The 25,528-nt window shown below is 42.3% G+C and overlaps 1 protein-coding gene across 1 annotated transcript; it reads right to left on the reverse strand.

The window, feature by feature from the left end:
- Window positions 1–1,851: 1,851 nt before the first annotated feature.
- DCSTAMP (dendrocyte expressed seven transmembrane protein) lies at window positions 1,852–25,443 on the reverse strand. The gene is made up of 4 exons (XM_084621745.1): window positions 25,380–25,443; window positions 11,617–12,679; window positions 2,839–3,168; window positions 1,852–2,037 (listed from the first exon to the last, which is right to left on the reverse strand). The coding sequence occupies exons 2-4, from the start codon at window positions 12,676–12,678 to the stop codon at window positions 1,954–1,956; spliced, it is 1,476 nt and encodes a 491-aa protein (XP_084477871.1). The 5' UTR covers window position 12,679; window positions 25,380–25,443; the 3' UTR covers window positions 1,852–1,953.
- Window positions 25,444–25,528: the final 85 nt, after the last annotated feature.

Consider the following 25,528-nt stretch of genomic DNA (forward strand, 5'->3'; position numbering starts at 1 on the left):
TGACTCTCCTATGTGATTGATGACATCCCTGCTGAGACCCAGGCAGCATGGAGGAGGAAGCCACAGGAGTTGAATACAAAAGACGATATAAAAGCTGGACCAGGGGGAGGAAAAGGAGTAGATTGTAATAAGAAATTTGGTGAGAATGGAACTGGAGTGAGGAAGAGAGAAACCATGACTGGGACGGGCTGGGAAAGGATACTGGGACTGGGGAGGCTGGGCCTGGGAACTGTGGGGGGGAAGAGGTTTTGGACTGGGAGCCAGAAAGAAGGGAGGGGAGGCTGGATTTGGAGCTGGTGAAGGAAACTGGGGAGGGGCTGGGAACCAATTGGCTGGGGTATGACACTCAGATGAGACAAGGATCTGGGGGGAGATTGGGACTGGCTGGAAAAAGAGACTGTGAATCTGTGGGTGGGGGGAATGAGAGCAGATGGAGGTGACTCAGATCTCAGAAGGAACTGAGGTGCAGGGGAGAAATGCGACTGGCAGGGCAAAGACACTGGGGCAAGGCACCAGAAAGGGTGTAGGAAGGAGACTAAGATTGGATGAGGGGGCCAGGGAGTGAGATTAGGATTGGGAACCAATGAGGTGGAGGGAGACAGATCAGACAAGACACTTGTAAGGGGGCACTGGGACTGGTTGAACAAGGGAACTGGGCATGGGATGAAAAACCTGGGAATGGAGACTGGCACTGATTAGGCAAAGAGAATGGGACTGGGACAAGGAGCCAAGAGTAGGTAAGAAACAGGACTGGGAAAAGGACAGGTTGGAGGGGATGGAGCAGGAGAGGTCAATCTTGAGGCAAATGGGCAGAGATTCTCTGTGCCCATTTGAGCACATTCTACTCCAGGACCTGGAATGGAACCCAAGATTCTTTGAGTCTCACCACTCTTCTACTGTCAGTAAAGTTCTGGCAAAGAGTATGCCTCATTGTCCTCTAATGCTGGTCTACATAGAGGACAACAACCTACTTCTGCTCTCAGTTACTCTATTAGTTCAAGTGTCAGAGGTCTGTGTGATGGATCTAAAGATTCTCACCTGGCAGATGAATAATATGAGTATCAATAAGCTGCCACATGATGGAATTTATGTTTTTACAGTTTGCTTTTTTAAAAACCTAGGAAATTACAAACAAACAAATAAAAAACCCCTATGTTCACAGAACATTATTAATATTGCAAGAAGAAAGTTAGGAAATGCCAGAATCAAGGTTGCCCAAGCAACCTTATATTACCCTAACCATATATATGACCAGTGTAGTCCCCTGAAATTGCTTGGGGGAGAATAAATTAATCCAAGAAAAAACAAGGACACAGAAGGCCTGATTTTTCAGTTCCTTGCACTTCGTAGCATTTCTGTATGTGTAAAAAGAGTCCAGAGTGGTTGTCAGATGCTACCAGTTCAGAATAGTAACATCTTGCTCTCACTTCACATGTGTGTAAGGCCACCAGTTCAGCAGGATACTTAAGAAAATGTTCAGCTCAGTGATTTCAATGGGACAGCTCATACTGTTGGATTGGAGACTATGAGCCTGATTCCTATTTTACAGTAGAGCCATTTTACACACTGTGGCAGAATACAGGGTATTCAAGGTGGGTGCAAATGTAAATTGCAGAGTAATACTGCCACAACAACGTATGGTGGTCGTACCAGGAATGGTAATCAGGCCCTAACTGTCTGCACAATGTACAAGGCAGCGTAGAATCAGAGTTGAAAATGGATTAAATAATAGGATTAAATATTATTACAGTTTCCCAAATTTTACCAAAATATTGCAGGCTGCTATCTTTTGGCATCTATTTTTACTTATTTAACATATATATATAATATGCAAATTAACTGGCAGCACTTCATGGAAATATTTTAACAAAGCTGGAGCAATACAGGTGCACTGTACAGGGACCTGTTGAACCAAAGAACTGTGAACTTATCCGAAAGGTTTCTGGGACTTTTTCAAACATTGTTGATGTTTATCATGTCTTTTTGTTTCTTCGTGACCATCCCCATTGCCTTGAATACTGGGAACCAGAAGTGGAGCTGAAAAGACAGAAAAGGTGTGTTAGCGATATGTTACCACTGAGTACCAGTCCTTCACAGACCCTGCCATCCAGCATCTTAAACACCAAGAGCTATTTTTGCATAGAAATCCATTAAAATATGTATTTGGGTAGTTCATTGTTTTTTGTACGTGAAAATAAAAAGTTCTTCTCGCTATATGCTATTTGCAGTATCCATCCAATTGTGTTTTACAAAGAGAAGTGTATTAACCATAGTGCATCTTGATCTGCTAGAAACTGAACATTGTTAGCAGTAAGAAGCTGATTACTAATACCAGGTATTTCATGTTTGGATCATGAGAACACCATTTATAAAGTAGGCACTTTCCACACATATATGAAGACACAGTCCCTGCCCTGAAGAGCTCAGAGTCTGAGAAGTCGAATATGCCAGTGCATGATTATCTGGCCTGTTTAGGTGTGCCTGTGTGTTCAAAGACAGTTCATGTGTTGTGTGGATAGGACAACATGGTGACAGAACTGCAACTTACCTCCGGCCCCAATACAGGAAAACACTTAAGCATGTACTAAAGTCCATTTCTATTCAGGAAAGTATATTAGCATGTGCTTAAAGTTAAGCTAATGTCTAAGTACTTTCCTGAACTGGGGCCTTTATGATCAAGCAGACCAAAACCCTGGATTCAGCTACACCTGGACTTTGGAAAAGTTCTGATCTGAATCTGAACTGTGCAGTTATTCTGAGAAAGCATGTGTGTGAGCACACGCGCGTGCGTGAGAGAGAGAGAGAGAGAGCTCTTTTTCCATAGTGTTCATGGCTTACCGTTGTAGCAAATGAGTTCAATTTCCTTTTTACATTTTTCTGTGGAAACTTTGATCTTTTTCTCAGTAGTTTTGCATGCAGATAATGTATCCGTTTCATCTCTATGTTGGGATAAAATGAAGTTGACACAAGTATTTTAAGTTGCGTCAGGGTGGTGGAGAATAATGCAAATATTATTAGACAAAAGATGATGCATCCAAGCTGGATCCATGTTGAGGAGAGCAAAAACTCTGGCTTAGGGAGGCATTCATGCTTAAACAGAGAAGAGCTAAAGTTAAGATTCATTGTCTTGCGCTCCCCATTGTTGAAAATAAACGTGTTTTCATTTTTCTGTATGGGGGGAAAAAGCTGGTTTTAGTACTAATTACTTACTTTTAAAATAGTTATTGCATTTAATATTCATCTGTGCAGTTATCTGTATTAGACATGATGATCATTCTAGCCCATCTCCGGTCAATGAAGGATTGTTCATAACAGTATGTTTACTAGTGAACTCTCCAGTTGTGTTTGAAATGTACCAAATGATAGGATTTTCACCATGTCTCTTTGGAGTCTGTTCCTCAGTCTAAGGGGTCAAACTGTCAGGAGCTTTTTCTTGATGATATTGTCCCTCTCCTTAATTTTATCCTTTTCCTACTGTATACCATTTCAATTATTCCTCTCTGGTGTTTGCACCCTTCAGATATTTGTAGTCATGTCTCTGCTTACTTTTCAGTTAGGCAAGAGCTAATTACACTCTCCTTTAGTCCAGATTTACAGGAGTGTAAATGAAAGTGATATTTTACTTCTTAATCTTTCCTCATAATCTACTCTCTCTACCCCCCGCCCAGTAACTTTTGTTGCTTTTCTCTGATCTCTTTGGTATATCTGATGATTAATAGCTAAAGAGCGGGTGAGGGAAATTTATTCACAAAGATACTGTGTAAATGAGCCAGTGGATAAGAGAAAAAAGACCACATTAGACATTCAATATGAAACATAGATACAAAAAATGGAGCTAGATTGTGCCTGCCTTTATCAGGAGTTAAGTGCTCAAGAGGTTGCAGGCTTCATTCTGCTTGACTAGTCTTTGGCCTCTATCTCTGAGACTGACAACTATGGGGCCAATTGTGGTGAAGATAGGGTGGTTTTTTTCATGTGGATACCTGCCTACAGGGTACTAGAACCGCTCCATAGGATCCAAATTTCATAGACTTCGAGGAAGTTGAAATAAAGGTTTGAACTTTGCCGCCTGGGCTCAGATCTACCAGGAATTGTACTCATTTCCCACACAGCAGAAAACTGAACAGTAAGCAGAAGGCTACATTGTTCAGTCAAATCCATCTCTACGTGACCAGACAGCTCTCTGCAGAACACAGTTTGGATTATCCTGTTTGTGTGCTACTGCCCTCTATTACAGAGACTCAGTACTGCTCATTTGTCCAGTACAGGTAGAACTGATCAAAAGTCAGAATCTCCATCCCATGAAATTCTGGTATTTTGACAATCGCTTATGTCCAGGTTCAAATATTGAGTATTTTTGGGAAATTAAAAGTCCTGAATGAAATGTGGAAACGTTTTGCTTCTGCTCAGTAAACTGCATTCCTTCACCTGAGCTGCCCTGCTGCCTCAAAGGAGTTGCAACTCTAGTGCCTCATATCCCCATTCTCATCTTTGGATCTGGCCCCGCAGCCAGATTACATCCCCCATGATGCACCTTGACCACAGGATTCCCATTATATCCCACCGTGGCCCACGCAGAGGGGAAACTGCAATGTATCATGTATGTTATCTGGACGGAGAGCCTACCCAATAGGGGAAAATGAAGCCCACAAACTATAAGTTCCCTGAGACACTGCAGTAATACAAGTAGATTTAATTAGACAAACTGTAATGTTTCAACTGGGGAAAATCCCAATCCAAAACGTTTTGTTTCAATTTTCCCACAGAAATCTTTGATTGTGCAGAAACCATGCTTTCCACAGGAAAAACATTTTGTTTGCAAATTCTTGACCAGCTGCAGTTACTAGTCTTGTAAAGTGAACAGCTCTCTACCTTTAGAGAAGAAGGGTTGGATTAAGGCAATTGCCTCTTAGTAGCCCCATTCCCTTGCAACCCCATCCACATCCACTCCTGTAAAGGGTGAGGGGAAAGAAAGAAGCACAGAGCCTGCTGCTTATAGTACGTTGGAGGTGGAGAGCTGTTCACTTTACAAAGCACACTCACAGATGCCACTACTTGAAAAAATAAGAAGCGTGTGAGAGTGCCATAAAGCACACTGTTTGGGAAGGCTGAGGGACCATTATCCCCAGAAAGGCCACTGCTCAGGAGGGCAGTGGACCAGCATCTTCATGGAACCCACTGTGTTGGGAATTCTCTCACCCTTCCTACAGAACCTATCGCTGTGCTGGGGGATGTTCCCCCAACAGTCCTCTTTGTGGGTGCGGGCTGCCCCCTACAAAGTGATCTGGGTGTGGGACCTTCCCTGTAAAGCCCTCTGCTCAGAGCCAAGAGCATCCTTCAAGGACGCCACTGTTCTTGTCTGAGTGACACAGTGAAAATCCCCACATGGATCTTTATTTACGCAGTTTGGGAGAAAGCCAGAGCATTAGAACTCTCTGCTTAGATGCAGAATGGAGGGAGGAGGTCCCCAGCCATCTGGTTGGGGTTGTCAAGGTCTCTCCCTCTGAGTAGCTGTGGGTCCCAAAGAACAGCAAGTGTAGCCCAGAGCCCTCTTCCCCAGACCTACCATGCTTATTGCTTAAAATTTGTAGAGGCAGGAAGTCTGGCCCTTTGAAGAAGGGGGATCTGAGGTTCTACCCCATGCTTGCTGTGAAGATCAGAGTGGCCCTGATGTGCAGTAGAGCTGCCATAGTTCATTCCATTATACTGTTTATGCTAACATACTTCCAGAAATTTTGCAAATTGATTTCAAGGACTGTATATGAGAATCCTTTGCAGTGCTCACTGGCTAGGGAATAAAAAAGCAGTAACTGGGAGTGAAACCTGAACTCAGGTTTTCTCCATAGCATTGCAGACCACCCCCAGAAATATGAGAGACAGTGGATTTGAATTTAGTAGTCTCTGGGTTTTAAAGGTGAGTTTCTTCTATACTTCCCTTTTGAAGAGGGGCCATCAATTTTATTTTATTTATTGAAATGAGTAAGAGAAAGGAAAAAAATCCCTTGGCAGATCAAATATTAAGTAATTTTAAATCCCTTTCTGTTTGGTTGTAACTTGAAGCAAAATACCTAATTATTTTCCTCATTTTAAGAACCCTCCTCTTCAGAACACCTGAGATTTTTATAATTGTTTCTTGGATAAATGAACTCTTTTTTTTTTGGGGGGGGGGGGGGAATTAACCCCAAGAGGAAGTAATAAGAAATGTACCTGCTGAGCAGCAAGAAATCAACAGTAGAGGAATGAACATGTGCTACACATAGTTAAACATCTTGAAATCCCTTTGAAACATCTTGATTCCCCAAGGTATCAAGAAGTTGTGTACGTTATGTAAGGTTTTTAGGCCTTAATTCTGCAAGCCACCTGGGGCGGGCAGACCTCCTGTGCCTTTGCAGGCCCCACTGATCTCTATGTGGCTCCACCCATGGAGCAGCTTGCAGGATCACAAACTTTGTTTGCAAGTATCAGAATTTGAGTGTAAAATGTTGATTGTTCCCCCCCCCCCCCCCGTGGCATTCCATTGTGACATCCACTGTAGGTATTTAGCAAAAAGAAAAGGAGTACTTGTGGCACCTTAGAGACTAATCAATTTATTTGAGCATAAGCTTTCGTGAGCTACAGCTCACTTCATCGGATGCATACTGTGGAAAGTGTAGAAGATCTTATTATATACACACAAAAAGCATGAAAAAATACCTCCTCCCATCCCACTCTCCTGCTGGTAATAGCTTATCTAAAGTGATCACTCTCCTTACAATGTGTATGATAATGAAGTTGGGCCATTTCCAGCACAAATCCAGGTTTTCTCACCCCCACCCCCAACACAAACTCACTCTCCTGCTGGTAACAGCTTATCTAAAGTGACCACTCTCCTTACAATGTGTATGATAATCACGTTGGGCCATTTCCAGCACAAATCCAGGTTTTCTCACCCCCACCCCCAACACAAACTCACTCTCCTGCTGGTAATAGCTTATCCAAAGTGACCACTCTTCTTACATTGTGTATGATAATCAAGGTGGGCCATTTCCAGCACAAATCCAGGGTTTAACAAGAACGTCTGGGGGGGGGGGGGCGGGGTAGGAAAAAACAAGGGGAAATAGGCTACCTTGCATAACGACTAAGCCACTCCCAGTCTCTATTCAAGCCTAAGTTAATTGTATCCAATTAGCAAATGAATTCCAATTCAGCAGTTTCTTGCTGGAGTCTGGATTTGAAGTTTTTTTGTTGTAAAATAGCGACTTTCATGTCTGTAATCGCATGACCAGAGAGATTGAAGTGTTCTCCGACTGGTTTATGAATGTTATAATTCTTGACATCTGATTTGTGTCCATGTACTCTTTTACGTAGAAACTGTCCAGTTTGATCAATGTACATGGCAGAGGGGCATTGCTGGCACATGATGGCATCTATCACATTGGTGGATGTGCAGGTGAACGAGCCTCTGATAGTGTGGCTGATGTGATTAGGCCCTGTGATGGTGTCCCCTGAATAGATATGTGGGCACAGTTGGCAACGGGCTTTGTTGCAAGGATAGGTTCCTGGGTTAGTGGTTCTGTTGTGTGGTATGTGGTTGCTGGTGAGTATTTGCTTTAGGTTGGGGGGCTGTCTGTAGGCAAGGACTGGCCTGTCTCCCAAGATTTGTGAGAGTGTTCAGTCATCCTTCAGGATAGGTTGTAGATCCTTAATAATGCGTTGGAGGGGTTTTAGTTGGGGGCTGAAGGTGATGGCTAGTGGCGTTCTGTTATTTTCTTTGTTAGGCCTGTCCTGTAGTAGGTGACTTCTGGGAACTCTTCTGGCTCTATCAATCTGTTTCTTCACTTCCACAGGTGGGTATTGTAGTTGTAAGAATGCTAGATAGAAATCTTGTAGGTGTCTGTCTCTGTCTGAGGGGTTGGAGCCAATGCAGTTGTATCGCAGAGCTTGGCTGTAGACGATGGTTCGTGTGGTGTGATCAGGGTGAAAGCTGGAGGCATGTAGGTAGGAATCGTGATCAATAGGTTTCCGGTATAGGGTGGTGTTTATGTGACCATCGTTTATTAGCACTGTAGTGTCCAGGAAGTGGATCTCTTGTGTGGACTGGACCAGGCTGAGGGTGATGGTGGGATGGAAATTATTGAAATCATGGTGGAAATCCTCAAGGGCTTCTTTTCCATGGGTCCAGATGATGAAGATGTCATCAATATAGCGCGAGTAGAGTAGGGGCGTTAGGGGATGAGAGCTGAGGAAGCGTTGTTCTAAATTAGCCATAAAAATGTTGGCATACTGTGGGGCCATGTGGGTACCCATAGCAGTGCCACTGATCTGAAGGTATACATTGTCCCCAAATGTAAAATAGTTATGGGTAAGGACAAAGTCACAAAGTTCAGCCACCAGGTTAGCCGTGACATTATCGGGGATAGTGTTCTTGATGGCTTGTAGTCCATCTTTGTGTGGAATGTTGGTGTAGAGGGCTTCTACATCCAGAGTGGCCAGGATGGTGTTATCAGGAAGATCACCGATGGATTGTAGTTTCCTCAGGAAGTCAGTGGTAGCTGGGAGTGCTGGTAGCGTAGGGCCTGAGGAGGGAGTCTACATAGCCAGACAATCCTGCTGTCAGGGTGCCAATGCCTGAGATGATGGGGCACCCAGGATTTCCAGGTTTATGGATCTTGGGTAGTAGATAGAATATCCCAGGTCGGGGTTCCAGGGGTGTGTCTGTGCCGCTTTGATCTTGTGCTTTTTCAGGGAGTTTCTTGAGCAAATGCTGTAGTTTCTTTTGGTAATTCTCAGTGGGATCAGAGGGCAATGGCTTGTAGAAAGTGGTGTTGGAGAGCTGCCGAGCAGCCTCTTGTTCATATTCCGAACTATTCATGATGACAACAGCACCTCCTTTGTCAGCCTTTTTGATTATGATGTCAGAGTTATTTCTGAGACTGTGGATGGCATTGTGTTCCGCACGGCTGAGGTTATGGGGCAAGTGATGCTGCTTTTCCACAATTTCAGCCCGTGCACGTCGGCAGAAGCACTCTATATAGAAGTCCAGTCTGCTGTTTCGACCTTCAGGAGGAGTCCACCTAGAATTCTTCTTTTTGTAGTGTTGGTAGGGAGGTCTCTGTGGATTAGTATGTTGTTCAGAGGTATGTTGGAAATATTCCTTGAGTCGGAGACGTCGAAAATAGGATTCCAGGTCACCACAGAACTGTATCATGTTCGTGGGGGTGGAGGGGCAGAAGGAGAGGCCCCGAGATACTGAAATTGTGGAAAAGCAGCATCACTTGCTGACCCAACACTCTCACAAATCTTGGGAGACAGGCCAGTCCTTGCCTACAGACAGCCCCCCAACCTAAAGCAAATACTCACCAGCAACCACATACCACACAACAGAACCACTAACCCAGGAACCTATCCTTGCAACAAAGCCCGTTGTCAACTGTGCCCACATATCTATTCAGGGGACACCATCACAGGGCCTAATCACATCAGCCACACTATCAGAGGCTCGTTCACCTGCACATCCACCAATGTGATAGATGCCATCATGTGCCAGCAATGCCCCTCTGCCATGTACATTGGCCAAACTGGACAGTCTCTACGTAAAAGAATAACTGGACACAAATCAGATGTCAAGAATTATAACATTCATAAACCAGTCGGAGAACACTTCAATCTCTCTGGTCATGCGATTACAGACATGAAAGTCGCTATTTTACAACAAAAAAACTTCAAATCCAGACTCCAGCGTGAAACTGCTGAATTGGAATTCATTTGCTAATTGGATACAATTAACTTAGGCTTGAATAGAGACTGGGAGTGGCTTAGTCATTATGCAAGGTAACCTATTTCCCCTTGTTTTTTCCTACCCCGCCCCCCCCCAGACGTTCTTGTTAAACCCTGGATTTGTGCTGGAAATGGCCCACCTTGATTATCATACACAATGTAAGGAGAGTGGTCACTTTGGATAAGCTATTACCAGCGGGAGAGTGGGATGGGAGGAGGTATTTTTTCATGCTTTTTGTGTGTATATAATAAGATCTTCTACACTTTCCACAGTATGCATCCGATGAAGTGATCTGTAGCTCACGAAAGCTTATGCTCAAATAAATTGGTTAGTCTCTAAGGTGCCAGGAGTACTCCTTTTGTTTTTGCAAATACAGACTAACAGGGCTGTTACTCTGAAACCTGTAGGTATTTAGAATGCCAATTACTAGAGAATTCATAGATCATTTAGGTGGAATCCTCTTCCTAGCACACAAGCTTTTAATGCCTGTTAGTCAGCTTGGGTGGCTGATGATGCTGTTATGGGTAAAGCAGCCCAGAATAAAGAGTATAAATTGTTAAAATGGCCTCCAGTACAAAAAGTACTGTGTATAGAGAGCTGGAATCCTTGTGTGTTTACAAGGAAATGAAGTTATTCATAAAGAGGAATTAAACACTAGAGCTTTCTTCTGAGACATATCTTCCATCTGTTGCCTTTCTCTGTGATAAACCAAGGGCGTCACCATTTTGTGTCAGAGTACTGGTTTCTGTTTAAAATATTCTGTGATTTCAATCCCACCCCTAAGAAATCTTTCAGTAATGTCACACTCCCAAGAGTTTGTATTTAAACAATACGTGAAGATTCAGGATAACTCGTTGCCAGAAAGTTTATGGTGATTGGGCTCAAGTGGCACAAATTTATGAAGGGGAAGCTGTTGTGAATAGAAACCACAGGGATGCTGGAAGTTCCTTATGGAAGACATGATCTGGAACTTACTTTGTGTAAGGGTCTAACTAGAATAAAGTTGACACCTCACCCATTCACCTGACTGATTTTGTTTGCGGCACCTACTTTGGCCTACTGCAAGTTGCAGGCGGCTCTTTTAGATGGAAGCCATTTCTATGTTATAAATGCTCAAGGGAACGCTTTAAATAAAATGTGGTCACAGAGATCTTCTTCCTCACTCAGGAGCAAATCCAAATTGGAGACTGCATGGAATACATGTGTAAGTGTCACTGTGCAATATATTTGAGGAACACTGGGGGGTTGGTAAAATAGTTTTAACGTTTGCTCCTGTGTGATTCAATATTCTGTTAAATGGTGAAATCTTTAAACAACTCAGCTGCACACAGAGACATCTCTTCTGTCACTTTCATGGTAATATCATTTACTATAAAAGTGGTGACCTTCAGTGATATTATCACTAATAGGCTTCATGGATTATGCTCTTGGGAGCAAAGGACAGAGAGTTTCAAGCAGAAGGACCTCTCTGTAGAACTCCATACCACCAGAGAGCATCTTGTTAGAATGCAATGCAAAACTTATCTCTTTGTGTGGACCTTCCCCATAAGACATCAACATACGGAATGGCTGGTGAAACTGTCCCTTCTCCTATATATCTTCCCCTAGAAATATGAAACCAAAGAAAGAGCTGGTCCCATACAGCAAAATTACTTGAAGCATTGTATTTGGTGCACAGACACTATGGTAATGGCCCTACTAGAAATACGTGACTAGATGGGTAACGGTGACTTCTCTGGAATGAAAGAGTCGAGAGAAGTATCTATGGGCCTGATCGAGCATCCACTGAAGTCAAGAGGAATTTTTCTATACTAAAACTTATCAGGAGCAATATATTGTATTATAGGTAAAGTACTTACTTGGTACCTGACTTTCAAATTAACCTCTAGCTTTGGTAATGCTTGGAGATGCTTGCTCACTGAAAAAATTAGCCAGTAAAGCAAATAATCTACTGCTGCAAACAGAACCCAGATGCAAAGATTAGTAAATACAGGGATTAGAATGCGTCCTATGCTTTTCCTTTCCTTGTGTGTTAGGCGGAGGGATGGGACTATCACATACTCTTTTCTTTCTTTTTTACTGAGTGGAAGAACACAGGGCTTTCTTTGCTGCCTTTGGTGCTCATCAAATTCAATGAACTGTTTTGTAATGTAAATATTCTTAAACTTCACACTATGAGTGCCCAAGAATTTTCTGAAGAAAAGGTATGTGCCAAGAGGAACTAGAAGAATCCCTATTATAGGCAACAGCCTCTGGCTTATATAGGGCTGTATAGCCAGTATAGAAGATATATGGTTAGTAACACTCTGGATTTGTTGTTTTGTGGTGTTTAACTTCATTTTCAAATCTTCATCTGAAATTAAGTAAGAGACACTGAATTTGTCACTCAGTGATACTACTTCTTCCACTGGGTTGCTTAAACGTTTAGCCTCATTATAAATCCACTGAATTATTTTAATATAGAGTTTTATAAAGGCAAATTGCTCAATCTCTAGATTGCAAGCTACACTGTCTGCCAATATCTTTAGGTTGTGAAAAATATTTTGGATCGTGCCAGCTACCACAACACCAGTCCCAGCAGCAATAAGCGCATTTCTACCTTCACGCAAGCTGCAAGAAAGAACAAACAGCGTGCCAAAGCAGCGCATGTGCTTGGAGGAACACAACCCAATAGACAGGCCAATCCAGGTGGACCCAGAAATTGCTAAGGAAACCAAAGGATAGTGTGCTAGAAAGGAATGCAAGCCAAGAAATAAGAGGCTGCTTATGATGAAGCTAACAGTACAGCAAACTGCAAAAAGCTGCAACAGATTCTTCCATCCAGGCTTCCTCTCTGATACAAAAAGTCCCCAAATGTGTTGAGTTATTGAGGCAAAAATTCTCATTTTCTTCTGAAGGTTGGTAATCCACTGCTGGCTCATACTAGAAATAAAGGAAAACAAAACATGGCATTAGTCACAGTTAGCTGCAGTCTATTAGTAATATGCTTTCAACTGACTGACCAACAACTCTTTGCATTACAAAATCTGCAGAGGGGTTGGGAAGAGAATGGGGCAGCTAGAGAGGTCTCTGAACCAGAAGGATCACTTCTATGGTGCAAAAGGATAGCTCCAGCTGTATGTCCATTCAGTCCTTTACCTCTCACCAATTTCCCAGACAGAGAAAGGCAAAAGAGGCAGTGTCAAGGAAAACCTGGACATATGGTAACCCTATAACCTTAAACACTCACTCTTGCCCTCTATAACCTTATTTCCTATGTGCCACTGTGTGTGTGTATGTATGTGTTTAAATTAGAGCATTTTTGTGAAATTAAATCAACATTTGCTAGGTAATAATATATTTCCTGCAACCACATCCTTTTTTCCCTTCATTTTTTACAATATGTTCTTTATAGTGAGATTTCTCCAAAGATACAGGACAAATTTATATGCATATTAAAGTTTTAACATATTATTATGTCAGATACCAATTAAATAAGACAAACTATTGCAATTTTGTCCTGTAATAGGAAGCTGTTGTCTTTACAAATACCATTTGAAGATATTACACTGGGTTTTCTTTCGCCTGAACACAGCACGTTACCAGTAATTAGGCTAGTAGTTCATACAAATACCATATTTTACTTGCACTTGAGTTTATGAATTCACTGAAGCGTTCATTGTATTGTGTGTCTCTTCTTCTCCTTGTTGTTACTTATTTGGTTTTAGCAGTATTTGCATATGATACAAAGTAAGAGAGGAGCAAGTTTGCATATGATACAAAGTAAGAGAGGAGCAGGTTGTCTAGTGGTTAGAGCAGGGCCCTGATTCCAGCTATGTTCTAGTCTGAGACTTCTTTGTTCTATTCTCCACTCTGTCATTGCCTCATTGTGGCTTGGCCATCCAGGTGTGGAGCATAACCTAATGGCTCCTGCATGCTCTCAGCACTCATTGACTTTCAATGGGAATGTAGGGTGCACAACAGCTCTTTGGAAATATGGAACCCCTACCACTATCAGGCTTGGAGAAGCCATTTAATCTCAGTTCCTGAGTTTACTCAGCTGTAAAATGACTGCAGTAGCAGTTGGTAGCTATAATGCTTGACACATCAGAGGAACGTTATAATTAATGTTTGTAAAGTATTCTGGGACCTTCAGGTGGAAGGTATCATGCCAGGCTTCAGATAAGTGACTCAGGGACAGAACTGGGAAGAGAACACGGGAGAAACCAAATTCTTACCCTAGCCACTAGAAAAGATGCTCCTTCCTATCTAATCTATCGTGAGCATTCTCATCTCCTTATGCATTGTATGTATTGCTGTGTGAGCTCATGATCTCCTTTCCGGTGGGTTAGTACACAAGGACAGAGTCCCTGGAATGATGACATGAGCGCAGTCACCGCAGAACATGTATTTATTATTGGAAAAGAGGACAGAATCACAACCTGTTGCTGAAAAATTCCTCTCAATGTTACTCCATGAGCCAGGGGTCCTTGCAAATTGGAGGAGCCACGGCCTTTAGGGGCTGGCTACGGATGTGACGCACATGCATACACCCAGCCAGCACAGTAACTCTGTTACAGTATGTAGTCTAGTTCAGCGTTCCTCAGATGTGGCCACCGTGGCCACATGTGACCACCAGGGGCTTTTCTTGCGGCCACAGCCTCCTGGGCTGTGATGGAGAGGGAGGGGCCCCTCCCCCTCCCTGTTGCACCTGGATGCACTGCCTTGATGTTGGTTGCTGGGGCTACCAGCAAGGATTGGATCCTGCCCCCCTCTGGAGTCACCTGGGGCACAACGCTGGAGGACCAGGCAGCCAATGAGTTCCCTGCCTTCCCAGGAGCGGTGGAGCTAAGACTTTGGGCTTCAGCCCTGGGGTGGCAGGCTGTAGAACTGGGGCTTCAGGCTCCAGCCCTGGACTCTGGCTGCACGACGGCAGGCCCCAGACTCCAGCCCCACAGCTTCGGGCTCCATCTCTGGACCCTGTCCTCCAGCTGCAAGGCTTCATGCTCTGGCAGCAGGGCTTCAGGCTCCAGCCCCCTGCTACCTCCTCCAGTTCCCAACCTCCATCTCCCCTGGCCCCCACTGCCTCCCCCGACTCTCCATGCAGGGCTTTATTTGTCCCCAGGCTTGCCAGGGCTGAGTAAGCCTGCTGTGAAAAGTGATACTTGTATGTTTGTAAATATCACTTTTCACCACAGACTTACTAGCTAGCAACAAATAAATACATGTCCAAATCATTGTAATTTGTGCATATTTATTTGGTTTTCCTAAAGCTAATTAAGCATTTTATGAAAAAGTGTGAGTGCGGCCACCAGCAAGAGTTGGTGGTCCTCTTTTGAGGCCACCAAAAAATTTGTCCTGGTAGTTAGCACGGGTAAGGGATTACTTGCGTATTATTATTGTAGCAGGATTTTGTAAATGGATTATTATAGTCTCACCTAATAAGGAAACCTTTAATCTACACATTAGAAAACAAATACACGTATTTAAATTTTAATATTAGCCATGTGCAGTGGCGGGACAGAGGTGGATCAGCAGAGGGCCAGGAATCAGAGGATTTGCAGCTTGCAGGTACTTTAGTCTTTCCCCTCAGCAAAGGGAGTGGGTCCAGGACTGTGGAAACTACTCCACCTATTAGGCTGGTGTAGCATCTAAAGAGCAGCAGAGATTTTACCCCACAGCTTGTGTGGGAGGATTCCTTCCCCTCGTGCCCCTATTACAATACTCCAGTCCTCAAATGAGTTAGGTTAAATAGATCTGGTGTTCAATTTTTTGCAGGCTGAGACAGGGCCGTCCTTAGCCATAGGCAGAATAGGGCAGCCACGTAGGGCACCACTCTGCCTAGGGCACCACTGTGCTGAGAGTCCGGACAGACGGGAAGCAGTGGAGCATGTAAGAGCAGGGCTGCTGGGTCCTAGAGAGAGCCGAATGCAGCACAGTCTGAGGGAGGGGATTGGCTGCTGGGGTCTCTGGGAAGGGGAGAGGGGAGGGGTGGGGGAAGGAGGAACTCACCTGTGAGTGTGACTCTCTCCCCTGGCTTGAGGTGAGGCAGGCTCGGCGGCTGCAGAGTCCTTTGTTGCCCCCCATAACATCCATTCTTCTCCCCCACTCCCGCCACGGAGCACCCCCCGTTTCCCCCCACCACGGAGCACCCCTCTCTCCCCCCTCCCCTCTGGTAGGGCTGGGTTGGGTGAGGGGGGGGGCTGAGTGGGTGCGTGCTGAGGAATGAAAGTGACAGTAACTCACTTCCTTGGCAGCCAGCCAGGATTGGAAGGGTCACATGCAGCTGGCTGGGCCAGATAGCATGTGTGAAAAATCAGGGTGGGGGTTGGGGTAGGGTGACCAGATGTCCCACTTTTATCGGGACAGTCCCAATTTTTGGGTCTTTTTCTTATATAGGCTCCTATTACCCTCTACCCCCGTCCTGATTTTTCACACTTGTGGTCTGGTCACCCTAGGTGGGGATAATTGGTGCCTCTATAAGACAAAGCCCTAAATATCGGGACTGGCCCTATAAAATCAGGACATCTGGTCACCCTAGCTGGGGAGCGTGTCTCTCTCCTGGGCTGGCAGCGATCCGTCTTATCCGGGGGGGAGCTGTGCAGGGCAGGATGAGCTGCTGTGGCTCCGGGGGTGCCCCGTCCCTGAGATCAGATGCAGTGCTAACTTCACCTTGGTCCGTTGGGCTGGTGATGGTGCCCATTGGCATGTGATCAGACCTGAGGGTTTGCTGCTGCTGTTGCCGCTCTGCACCCCAAGAGGTGGATTTGCAGTTTTCCACCTATCTCCTCTTCTACTGCAGCTGTTGGACCAGCAGGCTGGGGGGTGAGTGAGCCAAGCATGAAAGCAGTACTGTGTTGCCATTTAGATTGTCATTTGACAACTTTGTTTGCCAAAAATGCTTGCTAACAATCCTGAATCCAATTTTAAAATATTTTTTAAAATCAATATCTTAGCCAAAACCAGAGAATTAAGTTGTTGACAATTATTTGCGACAAGTTTGGCTTGGGGCAGGGAGTGGGCCAGTTTTCATCAGAGAAACAAAAAATGTTGACTGGCTTTCTTATAGCCCTGTTACTGCTAAATAGAGCCCTCCAACAACTGTAATATGCTCAGCTCCTTACTAGTGTATAGAGTGACCATATGGTGTACGCAGAGTCTCATGCTTTTTTTCTCCAGTGAGTCAGTGTAGCTTTTGCCAGCCCAGAGGTTGGGCAGCCAATGTCTTACGTTTTCACAATGTTTTGTCCAACTTTCATAAAGTAAATACACAGTTAATATGAGTTAAAAAGGCCAGGAACGCTTCCTTGTGAACAATCTGTGCAGCAGATCGTGCTGGAACTGTGAGACTGTCAGTTTTTGATGGAACTTTAGAGGCAGTGATTTGTCATGTATTTCTGGCCGTGCCCCAAATGAGCTGCTATTGCTAATGTCTTTCCAAACAAAAATAAGGCACAATAGGACTCCTGTAACATTTCTGTGCTGCCTTAATCGAGATGAGATGATTCTGGGCTGACTTCATTTTGGTCCCTTTGTGCTTTACTTAGGAGTAAAACTAGGGTTATATTTTCCCACTGCTTGGAAACCCAGCTGATTAAACTGTATGATGCCATTGATCTAGTTACAGTATAAGGTGGATAGAGAGTTGTAACTAACATTAAGACGGATGCCCACGATACATTTAAAACTAAAAAGTGGCTTTGTAAAAATGACATGAGTGTCCAACTCTGTGTCTCAGTCAGGGCGGAGCGCCTTGTGAGGTGTGTTCACACTAGCTCAAGGTCACAGACTCACGGGAATCCTATATTAGTTATTTTAAATAATATTTCTGATAATCTGATCATTTAAACAGCTATTTCTTTAAAAAAACAATCTTATAAGTTATGTCATATCGAAAACAACTTTCCGGGTCACAAAAAAGAAAACGGAAAGATGAAATAGGATTAGCTGTACAAGCACAGAAGGGTTCTCTACTTAAGTTTGTATGTCATGAAAACAACAAAGTTGATCAAGATCATCAAGTAACTGCCGAAGAAAATTTTTATGCAGATGAAGTTCAAGAAACGCAACAACACACAGAACAATCATTTGAAACAGATGTGACACAAAACAAGAAATTACAACAGTTGAAACTGTACTAGCATGGGATATAGATGACATTGGCACATGGCCGCAATCTTTAAACAACAAATTCTGTGCCATTATACTTAAGAAATGCCCTAGGAGAATAAAAGGTCTTGAATATCCTAAACACATTAGAGGTAGGAAATTCAAAGAAAACAATTACTACAAAAGACTTTCTAATGGTGAAATTGTCAACAGATGATGGCTTGTGTACTCTAAATGCAAGGATGCTATATTTTGTTTCCAATGCAAGCTTTTCAATAGTTGCAATTTTAAGATAGCAATCATGGGTATTAATGATTGGAAAAATCTTAGTCACATATTACTGCAACATGAAAAGGAACAACACCACATTGAAAGTATATCTATCAACAAACAATCTTGCTTTTAGAGGAAGCGTTAAGAAATTATTTCAGCTCAAAAATGGCAATTTTTTGGGCCTTGTACAACTGCTGGAAAAATTTGACACAGTGATGAGTGAACATCTCCGAAGAGTAACTGAAAATGAAATACATGAGCACTATTTGGGACCAAGAATTCAAAATGAACTGATCATGCTAATGAGTGATAAAGTGAGAGACAAAATTGTTTAACTGGTTACTTTGGCAAAATATTTTGCCGTAATTCTAGATTGCACTCTGGACATAAGTCATCAAGAACAGATGTCGTTAGTAGTGAGATTTGTCAACATTAGTGATTCAGCACAGATTACAGTTAAGGAATCATTTATCACATTTTTAGAAGTAGAGGACACTACAGGTTTTGGACTTCTTCAAGCTCTCCTTGATGAACTAAAACGAATGGGATTGTCTGTAATGAACATTAGAGGACAAGGCTATGATAATGGTGCCAATATGAGAGGAAGCATTTCTGGTGTGCAAGCTAGATTGCTAGCATAAAATCCACAAGCCTTTTTTGTTCTGTGTGCATACAACAGCCTTAATTTGATTTTGTGTGATATGGCCAAGTCTTCTGTAGAACCTATTTCTTTTTTTGGTTTGCTGCAACGCATTTACGTGCTCTTTTCAGCTTCCACTCAAAGATGGCAAATATTCAAAGCGCATGTCAATACTGTTAAGCTTCTATCTGAGACATGCTGGAAAAGCAGAGTAGAAAGTGCAAAAAGTTGAGATATCAATCTGAGGAAGTGTACAAAGCACTGGTTCCTATTTTAGAAGAAGCCAGAGATCCAAAAGCTAAAAGTGAAGCACAATCATTGGCCTCTGAAATATCCAGCTTCAAGTTTCTAATATCTGTCTTAATCTGGTATGACATTCTTGTTAAAATCTCAAGTGTAAGCAAAATAATGCAGAGTTCAGTGATGCAGCTTGATTCAACACTTACCTTACTAAACAACACAGGAGACTTTTTAGTGAAATACAGAGAAAATGGATTCAAAGAAGCACTGGTTACAGCAAGAGAGCTTGGACAGGCACACGGTGTAGAACCAAAATGTCCATGTCTGAATGTGAAATGAGTTTCAAGGAAAAAACAGCAAGCAGAATATGAAGGCGCAGATAAGCCCATAGACGATCCAGAAAAGAAATTTGAGGTTGAATTTTTTAATGTTGTGATGGATAAAGCAATATCAGCCGTTGATGAAAGGTTTAATACCTTACGAGCATACCATGAACAGTTTGGCTTTTTGTATGACAACTAAATTCAACAAAATAGGAAAACAAGAGCAGCAAATGACGGAGTGCAAGAGCCTAGAGAGCCTCATGAAGCACGGTGATAGTTTTGATTTAAATGGACTTGAACTGTACTAAGAATTGAGTACACTGTCATCAATGTTGCCACATGCAAAATCAGTGATGGACATTGTACAGTTTATTCATATCAGGAAGCTTGTTGACATATATCCTAATGTGTACATTGCCACTTGTATTCTACTGACAATTCCCGTAACAGTAGCTAGCAACAGGAGAACCGAGTTTCTGAAAACTAAAGCTCATTAAAAACTATCTCCGTTCTACAATGAGTCAGGAACGATTGACTGGTCTTGCTATTCTTACAATCAAACAAGACATCACTTTGTCTTTGTCATACAATGACATTATTACTGATTTTGCAGCCAAAAAAGCCAGAAAAATCGTTTGTAATTAAAAACAAATCCTTGTTTCAATACCTCTTCATAGAAATTTCCAATAAAATGTTGACAAATTTAAAAAAATATATTATTTGCATCATTCTGTCAATAAATCAGAATTTTTTGTATAGCGCTACTTCTTTAGTGCTAGTCCATCAACATTACAGTGTGCTTAATTAAGTTAAACTGTTTTTAATAAAGTGCATGTGGCAAGTTTTCCAGTACTGTAAGCTTATGTTTATGTTGCTAAGAGCAAGTCAGGCATAGGGGCACCAGTTTAATAATCCTGCCTAGGGCACCATAAATCCTAAGGACAGCCCTGGGCTCAGAGACCTTCTATGAAACTCCTAAGATACTTAGAGCTGTAGTCCTGTGGTGGTACAAGAAATTTTTAAGCTCTGCTAAGGAAGCAGGCGAAGCTTATAAGCTCTGCAAACCAGATCAAGGAGACTGCAAACTCTGATGGTGAAGCTTTGGTAAGTTCTATGGGTCAGCTGGTGAAAATTGTCATAGCTCCACAATGGAATCAAGCACAGAACTGGAGGGCCACAATGGAGATATGACTGGAGGGTCTGACCTAGGATACTGAAAAGTTCTGGATTTCTGTTCTTTAATGAATAATTTATATAAATCAAATGCACATATTTTTAGCATTAATGTAACATTAAGGCAAGCACTCAAATGTGAGACAATCACAAATTATAAGGTTGATTTCTCTTGCAGCATCCCTTTTACACAAGCATATTTTCTATTCCTCTTCTCCTTATTATATAGATACTTCAGTGCATTATTGTTTGTTAATGATTATACTCCCAAAAAATATGTAGGCAGTGATACATGGCCGGGGAGCTCAGCATACATCACAGAAAAGATCACCCGGATCTAAGATAGCTTCTGAAATTAGGGAGATGAAGAGAGAAAGAAATACCAAAGCAAGACTTTGGACACGAAAAGTCAGGATGGTGGACCCATGAAATATGCATAAACTCTGAAAACAAACTTGAATGTCTAATTCCAGGAAGAATGGGCTGTTGTTATGAGTTGCAAAAATTGGCATGTGTTTGCATATCACTTCACTACAGTTAGCAAATACAGGGCCAGATTGTCCCTAGTCTTTGTGCTCATATGCAGTGGGGAGTTCATAAGGGGCTATTAATGGTCGGAGTCCCATGGCCCCTGTGATAAATGCAGAGGGGGGCGGGGAGCTCCCTTTTATGAACACCCAGCCAGCCAGTTAGCTGTAAAATCCCTCTTGGTGCCTGTTCTCTGCTTGCTTTACCTGTAAAGGGTTAACAAGGCCACAGCTAAAAGAAAAGGAGTGGGCACCTGACCAAAAGAGCCAGTGGGAAGGCTAGAACTTTCAAAATTGGGAAAGAAACTTTCCATTTCTCGTTGTTCTTGGGAGAGGAGAGACAGAGCAGCAATGCTATAAGCAGGAATGCTGTGTAAGGCTTCAACCAGGTATAAAAATTCATCTTCCATACCTAGAAGAAATCATTGGACAGGGCATGTTTAAATAGATGCAATTAGGTTTATTTCTTTGTTTTGGCTTGTGGATCTCTCTGTGCTAACCCCAGATGCTTTTGTTTGCTTGTAACCTTTAAGCTAACCCCCAAGAAAGCTATTTTGGGTGCTTAATTTTGGGAATTGTTCTTTTAAAATCTAGCAAAAGCCTAAGTTCCAGATGTATTTTCTTTCTTTTTTTGTTTTTAATAAAATTTACCTTTTTTAAGAACAGGATTGGATTTTGGTGTCCTAAGAGGTTTGTGCATGTTGTTTGATTAGCTGGTGGTAATAGCTAATTTCCTTTGTTTTCTTTCTCAGCTCTTCCTCTGAGGGGTGGTGGTGAAGGGCTTGAGAGCCTCCCACAGGAAGGAATTCTCAAGTGCTCCTTCCTAGATCCAAGGGCATTTTTTTGTATTTGGGTGGTGGCTGTGTTTACCAAACTATGGTCAGAGAAAAGCTGTAACCCTGGGAGTTTAATACAAGCCTGAAGGGGCAAGTATTAATTTTTAAAATCCTTGCAGGCCCCCACCCTTCTGTCATCAAAGTGACAGAGTGGGGATTCGGCCTTGACAGCCCCATTTTCCTTCCATAGTCACCCAGGGCAGTCAGTACAGTGCCTGCGTTTGGGAGTGCTCGGAAAGTGATTGTGCACAATCCTGTCCCCAATCCCCACAGCTCCACCTCACAGCCTACTCAGAATAGTGCCAAAATCACACAATCATCACTGATTGCAACCCACCTGCTCAGCAGCTGTTTGTTTTATTCCGCCACCACACAATTCTTAAATATAAAATGTCATCACCTTAATATAGCAGGATCACTATAAAGGGTGAACACTGGAGACTTTCTAAAAAACAACAACAACAAAAACCAAAAGTCTTGAAAGCCAAAAATTCTTTGGAGTTGCATCAGCTACTTGCTCTCTAAAACAGCTGATCATCCTTGGGGCTAGAAATTAACACCCTGGTTCAGAATTAGAAACAGATCTGTGTGAAATGGTTCAGCTAAAAATCATGAGTCAGTCCTTAAAACAAGTGGTAAAGTCTGAGAGCTTTCTGGAACTTCTAATATGGAAAAAGTAAATCAGTGAAGCTATGCTAACATATGGCTACACTGCATTTTAGTAGGAGGGGAAAAAACAACCCCTCTATATCTACTGTAATATCGAGGCAAAGTGCCCTCCACCAAAGGGCCTCATCCTTTTGTGTCTGTTGCCTAGTTTTGGAGCATTTTGCCCGCCAGAGACCCTGCACTTTCATTTTTACAAGTCCCATGTCTTCCTTTTAAGAATGCAACATGGTTATCTTTGTATTTCCCAGCATACACTGATTTTGGGGATCATTGCCATTATATGTAACAAAAAGAGAAACCAGCTTGGGAAAGCAATTCCCCCACTAGATTCCTATTTTCTGTCAGCATCTATATATTATTGAGTGAAGGTGAATCCTAGTGATCCGAGCAAAAGATGGGAGCCAGAGACTGCTGACTTGGTGCTGGCTTGATTCTTCCTGTGTCCTCAGGCAAGTCACTCAGTGAATCTGTGCCTCAGTTTCCCCAACTGTAATTTAGCTATTTAAAATGGGAATCCTCATAATCATCTACTTTGCTGGGTAGTTGTCACCTCTGCGGGATCACAGGTTGGGAAGGTTGCTTCTTGTACCCTCTCCCAATCTCTTGATCACCGATAATCTAGCTATTCCTTTTTACTTCACATTCATATTCTAGAACTAAAATCAAAGACAAGAAGTATCAGTGGTGCCGAAGGGAAAGGAGACCAACATGGGAACATTTCTGAAAACATCTCTATACGCTGTAGTCTGCTACATATATAATGTAATAAGAGCTATATTACTGAAATACAGCTTCACTACCCTGGTCCAAATTCTTTATTGCCTTTTTTTAAAAATGACTTTCACCTTGGAAGAAGCATGCAAAATTCTGTCTCATAAAAATGTAAAGTGAGAGAATTAATGGAATTTGTCAGCTAATATAAACTAGCTTCCACAAAATATTTTGACTTGTCAGTGCAAATTCTAAATCAAATCATGAGACAATATAAACATGGCTTATTTGAAAGTCATGATTGCATATTGTAAAGGCATACAGTCAAATACTGAAGTCCTTACTCCATTTTGACACAGTCTTTTCTTGGGAAAAGCCCAAGGACTGCAATGTTGTCTAGTCCATACACAAGTTGTTGAGTGGGGGTGGGAACTTGCATAATCACAGTCTGCTTCATGCCAATCTAAAGTCAAGTATAGTTTGACCACAAATGGCCCCATTATTTCAACAGCTACTTGAAGGCAAAAGATTACTCATAAGGAAAGGGTGGCATTATGAAACCATTCCCCATACAATACACAGTATTTTTATACAAAGCAAAAGTTTTATTAATGGCTGCATTTGACATTGTGATTTTGTCTCATGCATTATACTTGTGCTTTGCATGCTATCTAATTTGCTTTTTAAAATCCACCGACTGTATACAGAATACATAAAAGTAGGAAAAAGAAAATCACATATGAGTTTCAAAATATTCACTTCCCACCTCCCCACCCCGTTTCAGCCATCAGGGTTACATTGAGACTTACAGTTGTTATTTCACCTTTTTAGAAGCACCAGGAAATACTATGAGGGTTTTATGAAGAGAAAAAATAAATGTAGAAAAGTTGGTTAAAACTTCTGTTTGCTTGATAAGTGTGGGGCATTCAGCACAGAAATTAGAGCCTGGCCCAGAAGCCCACTGAAGTCAATGGAAAGAGTCTTAGGGTAAGTTTGCACTGCAATAAAATACCCATGGTTGGCCCATGTTAGCTGACTTGGGCTGTGGGACTATAAAATTGCACTTCAGACGTTTGGGCTCAGGCTGGTCCCAGAGGTTTACTGATCCCAGACTCCATCCTGAGCCCGAATGCGACACTGTAATTTTATAGCCCTGCAGCCCCACAAGCCCGAGTCAGCCATTGGTGATTTATTGCAATGTAGACATACCCTTACTGACTTCAGTCAGGCCCTTGGTGTTTAATGGAAGGTTCGTATATTTAAATTGTATTTAGAGGGGGGAGCGATGGCAACAAACACATGTCAATTACAATACATTATGATACATACATGAATATGTAACTAAAATAGAAACATACAGTAATACAAAGAAAATTAGGTAAAGTAACTATCCATAAACAGACAAACAAAGATGTATCTAAACACCACACGTTCTTAATAAGGATCAAATAACAATTGACCACCTTTGAGGTATATGACTCAGTAAAGATAATAAATAGTGCAAGGTGGAATGGATTTATTTTATTCTTTAGGCTAGTAAGTTTCTCCCCTGTAAACACATCCAATACTGAGCCAGATGCTCACAGAAGACACATAGTGATTATGCCATGGGACAGCGATAGTAAGTCTTGCAGCTACTAAAAGAAAATGGAGGAAGGTATACATATTTCTAATAGGAACATTGCTAACAACACCCCACAATGTTATGGACACAGGCCCCGATGCTGCAGACCTTTAAAAACATGCTTAACTTCAAGCACAAATGTAATTTTTTGTATTTTTGCAGCCATAGTTAATTGTGTGGGAAATCCCAAATGTAACTTCCATTTAGATTAGTTCCCCAAATATTTGTATGGATGTACAATTGAACCACCTATGTTCTGGAAAAAGCCTAAAGCTGAACTGCAGCGCCATCGTTTAGGATCAGATCTTCAGCTGGTGTGATTTGCTGTAGCTTCACTAACTTTACCGGAGCTTCCGTGAGTTACACCAGCTGAGAATCCGGTCTTCAAAGTGAATGCTTAGTCCTGGAATATTAATTTAATTTTTTAACAGTGTAAAATCAGTACTTAATAGTTACAAACAGTTAACTGATTTTCCACTTCAAGCCCTTTTAGAATAGGATCCTAAAGATTTACTTACCCTAAAGATTGGAAAGTTCTTCCGTAAAGCACATGAAGATACTTTGGGTTGCTGTACTTCTTGATTTTGGTGAGAAGCAGGGGCTGGAGCTAATAAAAAGTTTCACGTGAGTCACTTGTCCCCCTGCTCCCCTGCTGAGTCAGGCACAC

This window comes from Lepidochelys olivacea (assembly GCF_965140295.1).
Source record: "Lepidochelys olivacea isolate rLepOli2 genome assembly, chromosome: 2".
Lineage (NCBI taxonomy): Eukaryota > Metazoa > Chordata > Testudines > Cheloniidae > Lepidochelys > Lepidochelys olivacea.